Source organism: Trichoplax adhaerens, genomic scaffold (assembly GCF_000150275.1).
Source record: "Trichoplax adhaerens TRIADscaffold_13 genomic scaffold, whole genome shotgun sequence".
NCBI classification, from domain to species: Eukaryota; Metazoa; Placozoa; class Uniplacotomia; order Trichoplacea; family Trichoplacidae; genus Trichoplax; species Trichoplax adhaerens.
The window spans coordinates 594,959-605,904 of record NW_002060955.1 but is presented as its reverse complement, the minus strand read 5'-3'; the positions used below and the strand labels follow the sequence as shown (position 1 = coordinate 605,904).

Below are 10,946 nucleotides of genomic sequence, written 5' to 3'. Positions count from 1 at the left end.
GACAGTATGGTACAGACGGTTGCTGGGTTAAAGTGTCAAGATTCAAGAGTGAATCAATAGACATGTAGCGTGTACAAGTGTACAACTATACTGCACACTGTCCATGGTAAAGTGCTGTGGTCTGGAACATCAGTCGTCCAACGTCAGTCGTGAAGCGCAATTGACTCGCTCATCGACGTTGAACAGTCTTTGAGAGCTAGTTGAAGTCTCTGACCACGTCACACCGTCCGGTTGACGCTGAACCCCATTCTACTGTACAGTGTACAGTGTACAACTGTACTGCACACTGTCCATGGTAGAGTGCTGTGGTCTGGAACGTCAGTCGTGAAGCGCGATTGACTCACTCATCGACGTTGAACAGTCTTTGAGAGCTAGTTGAAGTCTCTGACCACGTCACACCGTCCGGTTGACGCTGAACCCCATCCTACAGTACTGTACAGTGTACAGTGTACAGTGTACAACTGTACTGTACAGTACTGTACTGTACTGCACACTGTCCATGGTAGCGTGCTGTGGTCCGGAACGTCAGCCGTGAAGCGCGATTGACTCACTCATCGACGTTGAACAGTCTTTGACAGCCAGTTGAAGTCTCTGATCACGTCACACCGTCCGGTTGACGCTGAACGCCATTCACTGTACGTGTACTGTACTGCACACTGTCCATGGTAGAGTGCTGTGGTCTGGAACGTCAGTCGTGAAGCGCGATTGACTCCTCCACTCATCGACGTTGAACAGTCTTTGAGAGCTAGTTGAAGTCTCTGACCACGTCACACCGTCCGGTTGACGCTGAACACCATTCCACTGTACTGTACTTTGTACTACTGTACTACACACCGTCGATGGTACAGTGCTGTGGTCTGGAACGTCAGTCGTCAAGCGCGATTGACTCCGCTCATCCACGTTGAACAGTCTTTGACAGCCAGTTGAAGTCTCTGATCACGTCACACCGTCCGGTTGACGCTGAACACCATTCTAGTGTACAGTAGAGTAGATCAGCCTCAGACAATCGCTCGATACGTCCGTCCTCCGTGGACGACGTGCAGTCCAGTCAGAAAACACAAGTGCTTCAAGCTAAGCGCAACACACTCACCCTATTGTATTCTATTGTACGCCAGTGGACGCTGGGCAGGTCAACCAGTTATCAGCAAGCTGCTGACTCGGAGATCATACTGAGATTGTCCGTGGTAGTGTGGGGTGTCACTCTACGTACGCCACATTGGCCTAGCAATTTTTTTTCTCTTTGAAAAATTCCAAGTGGACACAGGGAAAAAGTGCAAAGGAAAAGAGGAAAACAAGCAGTTTTCTCTTTCCTTCCTTGTCAATAACGTGTGGTAAGCAATGTCAAATTCGTTTATACCAGGAGAATTGTCATTTATCCCTTTGCTTACATTCAATCCTATTCATAGTGACGTTCGGACTTTGTGATACATTGTCATGATAGCAGGCAGGAATCGATTTGCTACAAATACAGTCATAGGATAAGATGGAGTTGAACATGCTCTACTTTACGCATCCAATCTTCAACCAATTGCTGTCTATCTTGCTGAAATTGCATGTAATTTAGGCTAGGAATAATGGGATCATAGTTCAGTGTAGGACCATGGATCTGCTCCATGCTTAATACAACGCGTTGTAGGGTATAGACAACGAGGCTGATTTGATTTGTTAGGATTCAAACAACGACAATACCATTTCATTCTCCAATCGACTTGTACCAACAACATGGATCGATCTGTAAAGGGTTGAACTAATTTCGCTCTATCCTTCTTATGCTTTATAGGCATTGTAAATAGCCAATCATTCATTGGATAGCTACAGGCAATCCGATTGCTTTCCAATCGAAAATTATCCACATTCAAACGTACTGTACTAGTAAAAACAAATTGAAATCATGGCTGATAAAGATAAAAAGAACGATAAAGGATTGGTAAGTTGTAAAAGACTCTTCAAGAATGAATCAAAACGATGTGAATATTGTCATTAAATTCCATTTCGGCAATATCCATTTTTAATTTTATATAATCTAACGAGCTCTTTTTGAGACGTTTTTGACTGTAACATTTTTAACTGTACGATACCGTAGACAACAACGATAACTGCAGTACTCCAGTTCAAATGATCAATGAATCGATTGGACTTATCTAAACACTAAATCTCCAAATGACTATTGCAACCGAATAGCAAACTGTGATTGAATTATTTCTTCCATCGTAACTGATTGTACACCAGTAGAATAGATAGCCTATCATGACAGTGACCTTTAAAGAAAGGAATGTAGCCATTCTGAAAATCTCGTGTGGTTAATTAAAACAACTGCCAAGTCCCCAGCGTAGCGATTTACATCATCAAATCGATCATGGTGCATTCATCCATACAATTTTATTCGTTCTTATCCAATACACTTGGTATTAGTTTAGCTGTCGCTGATATTTTTTTAAATGACAATCCCTTCTTTAAATTTACTTCTTAACACTACTGTAAATAAAACCAATTTCGTATGGCATACATGAATGAGCCGTGTATATATATCTATATAAATTGATATTACTATACGCTTGCTTTATATTTTAATTGTAGGATACTGTATTGGTAGTACTGTAGTACTGCATATCATGTGTAAATGAATTAATTGACATGGAGGAAAATTCTATTCTAGCTTTTAATGCTCACTCTTGTTTCTTAATTATGTCAAACACCCGTAGTACGGTATATTGAACAGGGAGATTATCTACTAGTACAGCATGACATTAACATTACGACTGTCGCTGATACAGTAATTGTTGCTTTGCTACTACAGTATTACGAATATCTTGGGCTCTGCCGTAGCAGTTTCGCACTTTCCTGCATATTTACTATACATATTATTCTACAATTGTCAATAGAAAATATTTTATCAATCAATAAACACTTTACCGTACTTGAATTTAACAAATAATGCTGTAGGTTCATAAAGCGAACCAACAACCATTGATTTTAAGGTATACACTAGCTACGGTAGTTTGTAACATAATAGCGCTTAAAATAACGCAATACTACATACTGTTATAAATTTTCTTAAATTATTGGTCAAGAAAAGACGCTATATCCGGTAATAATTATACCGATGGAAAAATGTTATTTGTAACGTAGATGAAATATCCTTAGCATCAACTGCACCCATACATGCAAACTCAATCCTACAACTTTTTGTGCTACATTAATAACCACAACATGGAGTATTTCGCAATGAATAGTATACTGTACTGTACATTTGATGATTCAACAATATGACACCGTATTACTACACGTGTAGTATAACGATTAATTAATATCATAATAATAATAATTTGATTTTTAAAATTCCCTGAATTAGTTCGGTGGAATATTTAGTGGTGGCAAAAAACCGAAAGGAAGCAAAGGAAGTAAGCAAAAAGAGGAAAAATCTGGGACAATACATGCAAAAACCAAAGTGTCCGTGATCCAGCCTATTAGTGAAGCGTTAGAAAAAGAAATTGCGTCTTTAAATGATTTGCCGGATACGGAAATTACACGTCGATTTGAAAAGATGTTGGTAAGTAACTGACAACAGATATAACTTTTAGGATTGATTAGGCATCAAAGTTGAAGGTCCATGTTTACAACTACGCACATTGTAGCATAGCTGAACTTCAACAATATCCATGCTCTCTCTTCAGTTGCCCATGCAATTGTACAACTCTACTGTACTGTAAACAATTCATATTTTTTAGTCCACAATTAACCTTATCTCAAAGCTATCTAGTAAATTTTCTTTTCAAAATGGTAATACTCTCAAAACCGTGAATACATGATTATCAGTGCAATTTTCCTATTACAGTTCATTAAACGCGCTAACATAGCATCGCCTGATGTCAAAGCGTAATTGTTTAGCTAGGTACGCTTCAGTAAAAAGAGAAATCCTAAGATACTGTTTTATTATGAATGATGGAATTCCTTTCATGTCATTGTAATTCTATGACTCGTTGCAATTTTGCTACTATTTCAATAACTATTGTATAAAGAGTTAGATAGTGTAATAACCTTCTAAATGTAATACTACAAATTGTTCAAGCTTCCAAAAATATTCGTATGTTGCAATCCAACTCAGTTCTTTAATACTGATTCTGAATGTGGCATTACGACAATCCTGTTACATTTCTCAATGTTGGCTCAAGTCAATGCTTGTATACAGTTCAATTTCGACTCAAATCGATTCTTTGTGGAGTTTAGACCGAACCGTGAATAGAAGTACTCGCAATCGCTAGATATTATTTGACCTATTAAACGTAATACTACGGTACATCGTCCTTTGTAGATTTTCAGTGTCTGATATTAATACTGCTTAGATCGCTACCGATTAATGATCATTATCGATGCGTTTGTAATATTTTGGTAGCTCGTCGTAAATAACCACCGGTGTTGACATGAATTCTTATGTATTCCTTTATGCTTGGCTACTGAAAGTCTGCAATGGTGTCAAATCTTTTAATATTCAATGTATAATAGGATGATATGAATCTGTCAGAAGCTCATCGAGCGCCAATACGTATGCGTGTCCAAGATAGACAAGGCAAAATGGAAATGCTAATATCACACATGCGAAGAACAGGAGTTATTGTAAGTGCTACTCATGCAGTTTAACGCTTAGCTATTAGCTATAGCACTCTGTTATTTATTACCTGTTATTAGGATGACCAAGTATCAACAGATCGACCTCAAAGTCCGAAAGATTATGTTACAGTATTGGAACGTTTAGACTCTTCAGAACATTTACTGAAAACACTCTATGCTTTGAGAGTATCCTTAACTGGTCAACCGATAAGGTTTTTACTGTTTATTGATAACTAAAATAACTTATACCAAAGTATAGCCTAGATAATTCTAATACACGCTCTTCGGAATGTAGCTGGCTGCAAGGTTTTGGTATGGAAGGTGCAGAACAAATTGTGAGGCATCTGGAGCAATGTTTGAAGAGGTTAGTGACCGACAACAAATATCTACTGTGTAAATGTATTACTAAATTGGCTATAGTTTTATTTGATATGAATATTATAATTAGTACTTAAAAAGGCTTTTACTTCATGATTTAATTATAATAAGTGTACGAAAGCCAATCAACTTTTTTTATCTAAAATTTGATTTCTGACAAATTAACTGTGTCAGTATGGAAATTACAAGATACTAACTTATATACACTTACTACTGCGTAATTAGTCATAAGGATATAGACAGAAAGATCCAGCATGAATGTGTGCGGTGCTTAAAAGCCTTCATGAATAATAGGGTATTTCTACAACATTTGATTTTAATAAAAGTAGTACATGATTACTCCATAAATATTTGCGAATAAAATTAATCTCTTGCCTTGTACCTCAGTACGGCTTAACAAATATGATGAAAAGAGATCGTGGCTTATCTTTCCTCGCAAAATGCATCAATTATCAACATCCACAATTAACTACAGATGCCATCAAATTACTGGCCGCTGTGTCTATCGTGCCTCCGAATGGGTATTAATTCAATAAATAATCAGATTATATATTTTTATGTTTGAAATATGTTTATATTACATTGTTGTCTGTTAGCTAACGTAATATCTCTTCTAGTCATGATGTCGCTATGGAAGCTCTAACATTAGCCGCGGAAGAAAAAGGTGTTGGCATTCAAAGATTTGAACCCATTATACCATGTTTAACCAAGGCAGAAAACCCTAGTGCCAAGGTTAGATTTTATAAGATAGTTGTCATTGCAAATAGCTATCTTCATAGCAATTTGAGAATCTGTTTCACTGATATGACTCTATTATATAATTAATTTTTGATTAACCTAAATTCTAGATTGCTTGTATTCAATTTGTTAACGCTATTGTGGCAACACCAAGCGATCTTTATTTTCGAACACATCTTCGAAATGAAATTATGAAAATTGGCTTCAGTGACGCTTTACAAGTAATATGCTAACGTTTAGATATGTTTGTATAGTTAACAATAAGTGGTAAATATGACTTACTTATACCGTTAATTTCATTCTGTAGCCGTTGCGGGAATTGGACATAGAAGATTTAACTGTACAATTAGATATTTTCGATGAGCACAGAGAGGAAGACTTCATAGAGTTGTGCCATCATTTCGATGATGTTCGCTTCGAAATGGAATATCCTTTATGAAACGTATAGACAGACCTACAATATCTTGTTTACTATAAAATATATAGTATTAATAAGAATGATTACTACGCAAAATAAAAGATTTTCGCCTTAATATTAATGTACTGATCCTGGAGAAATATTCCATATTCTATCCAGTGCCGTGAGCGACACAAAATCTGAACCTTACTTTCTTTCAATTTTACAACATTTACTTTTCATCCGTGACGACTACTTTGCTAGGTAACAAATGCAGTCAAAAAGAAGGGTTACAATTTTAATAACCGTTTCGCTTTCATTACGCCTACATTGATAATATAATAAAGACGTCGTTATCTTTTGGCTTTTAATATACAGACCTCAGTACTTCAAGCTGATTGAAGAGTGTATCTCGCAAATTGTGCTTCATCGCAGTGGAGTTGATCCTGACTTTACCGTGGCAAAACGATTTCAAATAGAAGTGGAGCCATTAATTGGTACCTTTTTTTTGTATTCTTTCATATCAATAGAACCGTTCTTAAGTTTCTTTGGTACGCAATTTTTTAGAGGGTCTAGTAGACAAGGCGAAGGTTGAAGAATTTGACTCTAAAATAGGAGTCCTCGAGAGGCAGGTAATTCGTATGACTTAGCTATTCAAGCGCCTTACTATACAGTACTTGCCATGATTCATGGATTATACTGTATATGAAAAACTAATTTTCTTTATAATGTGCACATAATCAGGTAGAAATTCAAGAAACGAAGAGATTAGAAGTGGAAACGAAATTAAATCAAGTGCAAGACAACTTAGTCAAGAGTACAGAGAAATACGAAAGAGAAGTTAAGGATTTACAGCAACAAGTATGTAGCAATTTAGCTTCAATTTATGATGCATTAACTTCACCAAGACGTTAGAATGATTTAACTTATATTCACTTACCTTCAGTTGGTTGGAAGTGCAGAAGCACTAGCAAAGGCAAAACAGCAAATTGAATTGGCCGAAGCAAAGGGTTAGTTGCATCTTCATTGGTAACAATTATTAGATCAGTTTTTGTATAATAATAAATCTAACGAAGTGGCCTGTATGACACCCTCCTAATATCACCTTTTCAGTTGCCGAATTGTCGAAAGCAAATGCATCTGCCAGTGCTGGACCACCACCGCCACCTTCTCCACCTGGAGGCCCAGAAATGGCTGCACCTCCTCCACCACCTCCTCCGCCTGGAATGGCTGCACCTCCTCCACCACCTCCGCCACCTGGAATGGCTGCACCTCCTCCACCACCTCCACCTCCTGGAGCCCCTGGAATGCCACCACCACCTCCTCCACCTCCTGGTGCTCCCGGAATGCCACCACCACCACCTCCTGGAATTCCTGGTGGCCCACCACCTCCACCAGGGTTTATAAGGCCACCTTCGAATGTCCCTGAGGGTGTAACACCAAAAAAGAAATATCCACGTGGAGTTCCAATGAAAAGATGTAACTGGACGAAGGTATATTTCACACTAATGTTTCAGTTGCTACAAAGTGCGGGCAAACTTTGAGATTAACCACTTCCATAAACATTCTTAGATTAATCCGCGTAATATCAAAAGGAACACGTTTTGGGCTGAATGTAAAGATTACAAATACGAAAGCAACGATTTATTTGCTTCATTAACAACAAACTTTGCAACAAAGCGTATTGAAGGTTATATCATTGTGACGACTGACTAGAATGATTGTTTGTAACCTCATTTATGAATTTGCGTTTTCATTTACCTCGTTTAGCTAAGAAGACAACATCAGAAGATGTGACAGATCAACCTAGCAAGAAAAGAATTAAAGAACTACGAGTATTGGACGGAAAATCTGCACAAAATCTTGGTAATTATATAGTTCTTTCAGTTCATCAACTTTATTTCAAAAGGACTTACGCAGTAGCTGATATAAAATTCACCCTTGACACACTTTAGGGTAATATTAATATTAAATTATTTACCAATATTATTTTATAGCAATTCTTATAGGAGCAGTAAAAATGGACTATGGGCAATTTAAGCATGTGATCTTAAGTGTAGATGAATCGCAGTTATCTTTGCAAACATTGCAGCAGTTGTCAAAATATTTACCATCTGCAGAACAAGTAAATCGATTAGCACATATGCAGAGTTTCGGTTTCGTTATTGTCAAATTTAACTGTTACCAGTAATTGTTTCATTTCTATTGGCTTTGCTATTAAATATGATGAAGGTACTAAATGTATGATGCTTTACTCTTCTGTATATGTAGCTTGGGGTACTATCAGAATTAAAATCAGATTATGACAATCTTAATGACATGGAGCAATTTGCTGTTGTGGTATGAACAAATGTGACTTTTTCCGTCTGCATATATATATATATACAGTAATTATGAAAAATTCTTTGCATAATTGTTATGATCGTTATTTTCGCTGTACGAAATTTTACCACTAGATGTCATCGATCAAGAGATTAGGTCCACGCTTGAATAGTATGATATTTAAAATGAAGTTTAACGAAGATATAGCGGATATAAAACCGGTAAATAAGATTACGACATACAAATTTGAATTAGAATTATTGCATAATGAGGGATCCAGAAAGATTTGTTTATTATTTGATACAGTACTTATATTTTATTGATAAAATAGGATATTGTTAATGTATCATCCGCTTGTAATGAAGTTAAGTCTAGCCAAGGCTTTAAGAGGCTACTGGAAGTATGTAAATATTTATTACATCACTATCACCGTGTGGCGTTTTTAATATTAGTAGAGTCATCAAAATTTTATTTTAATAATATTTTAGATGGTATTACTTATCGGCAATTATATGAACGCTGGCTCACGCAATGAGCAGTCTTATGGTTTCGAATTAAACTTTTTAACAAAGGTATGCTAGCATCCTATAGCTTCTGAGTTACATAAAATTTATTTCAAAAATATCGTATTGTTTTTTATAGCTAAGTAATACAAAATCGACGGACAACAAAATGACTTTGTTACACTTCATTACGAAAATTGCTGAAGAAAAGTATCCTGATATCTTCGCATTCCAATCCGAATTAGTTCATGTTGAAAAAGCTTCAAGGGGTAAGCATGTAATATTGTAATGTATGCACTTCCTTTTATTATTAAATATTATACTGACAAGCCATTATTTCGCAGTATCGGAAGATTTAGTCCAAGTGGCTTTAAATTCCCTAAATAAAGAATTAAAAAAGCTAGAGGCTGAAGTAGAACACAGCGAACGATTTACTGATCCTGAAGATCGATTCCATGAAGTCATGTCGATATCCTAATTACCTTTGCTGATTTGAAATTTAGCTAATAATGTCATATGTAAAATCGCAATTTTTTATTGAGAAATACTGGTTTTATTTGCTTTAATTATACGTACAAATTCTATGAGTCGGCCAGCGAAGAGTTAGATCTGTTGACGAGCATGTTTGACCGAATGAAAAAATTATTTGTGGAATTGATGGAATATTTCTGTTTGGATTCCAATAAAATGTCAGCAGAAGAATATTTTGGAGATATGAACGTATTTTTGAAAAATTTTGAAGTATGTAAGAATGCGCGTAGCCTGACACGTTAATAGACTTAATATGAAGTTTATTTTCCTCTGTTTACAATTTTTCCTTTATTGAATACGTTTTAGAATGCCCATAAGGATATTATGAAGTGGCGTGAAGCGGAAGAAAAGCAACGAAGACTGAAAGAGCGAGCTGTAAGCATATGTTGTGTAATTAGTAAATGACGGCTATAAAAATATTCATTTCTCAAATCTAAGGAAAAAGATAAAGAGAAAAAGAGAAAGAAAAAAGAAAAAGATCTATCGAAAGTTAAAACGGTTATCAATTTAGATACAGGTAAGTACTAGCAACACTCATATAAAAATTAGGAAGCTAAAAGTCGTTAACTCAAGTTTGCGATAATAAATATTTATTATCTTAAAAAAGTCTCATCTATATTAAGCTTTGTCATTAATTTAATATTATTTTTAATAAAGCCGATGATCAGGAAGGTGTGTTAGATGGCCTTATGCAAGCTTTGCAGACTGGAAGCGCCTTCAGGTTTAAAGGAATTGTATCATTTCTCTATGATAATATACGAAATCTATATTGATAGTTATTTCTGATGCCTTGTTATTTAGAGATCCTACAAAGCCCGTGAGAAAAAGGGAAGGCAAGCCAGGTAAAGTTATTTGATGCTGTAACTAGTTATAAAATAATGGAAAAATCTTAGCAGTAAAGTAATATATTTTGATATATCGGCTTGACACCCATTCAACTATTGTAGGAGATCGCCGATTAGATGAAATTCGGCGTAATAGAACTCGTGGAAATGTTAGAAGTGTAGTGTCACCTTCGCAGTCATTGGACTTAAGCGATGACGATACCCCTACCAAGCGATTAATTGGTAGTCCAAAAGGAAGCCGTCGTAAGGATGTAGTAGATGACGTAAATAGAACGCCATCCCCTAAAACAAAGCAAAGGCACCGAAAAATAGGTGAAAACATGGAAATAGACGCCGAAAAATTACTGAAAAGATTGGAAGATCTATAAATTCGTGAAGTCAGCTTAGGCATTATTGATCATGTGAATACATTTCTTTTCATTTCATCTCATGAATACTAGTATTTAAAAAAATCGCATTATTATAGTTATTTGCAGTATATGAAATTTAGCTCTTTAAAACAATATGCAACAAAATGAATGAATGTTTATGTTTAGCTCGCTTTTGTGTATTTGTTAGTAAATTTTAGCGTTTCATGGATATTCAGTGAAAAGCTTGTATATATAGCTCATTAAGTCATTATAA

The 10,946-nt window shown here is 35.9% G+C and overlaps 2 protein-coding genes across 2 annotated transcripts; both read left to right on the top strand.

Annotated features, from left to right (window-relative positions):
• Nucleotides 1–1,891: 1,891 nt before the first annotated feature.
• On the top strand, nt 1,892–9,424 carry TRIADDRAFT_60005 (uncharacterized protein; the record flags this gene model as incomplete). The annotated part of the gene is made up of 21 exons (XM_002116054.1): nt 1,892–1,927; nt 3,353–3,550; nt 4,504–4,614; nt 4,687–4,820; nt 4,904–4,972; nt 5,604–5,718; nt 5,835–5,945; nt 6,032–6,133; nt 6,691–6,753; nt 6,866–6,982; nt 7,068–7,131; nt 7,235–7,614; nt 7,694–7,811; nt 7,892–7,987; nt 8,119–8,246; nt 8,393–8,461; nt 8,578–8,664; nt 8,775–8,843; nt 8,932–9,015; nt 9,086–9,215; nt 9,291–9,424. The coding sequence occupies 21 exons, from the start codon at nt 1,892–1,894 to the stop codon at nt 9,422–9,424; spliced, it is 2,415 nt and encodes an 804-aa protein (XP_002116090.1).
• A 143-nt stretch (nt 9,425–9,567) lies between these two features.
• On the top strand, nt 9,568–10,690 carry TRIADDRAFT_60004 (uncharacterized protein; the record flags this gene model as incomplete). The annotated part of the gene is made up of 6 exons (XM_002116053.1): nt 9,568–9,687; nt 9,784–9,852; nt 9,916–9,994; nt 10,135–10,198; nt 10,279–10,319; nt 10,425–10,690. 6 exons carry the CDS (start codon nt 9,568–9,570, stop codon nt 10,688–10,690), a joined length of 639 nt encoding a protein of 212 aa, XP_002116089.1.
• Between the last annotated feature and the right edge of the window lie 256 nt (nt 10,691–10,946).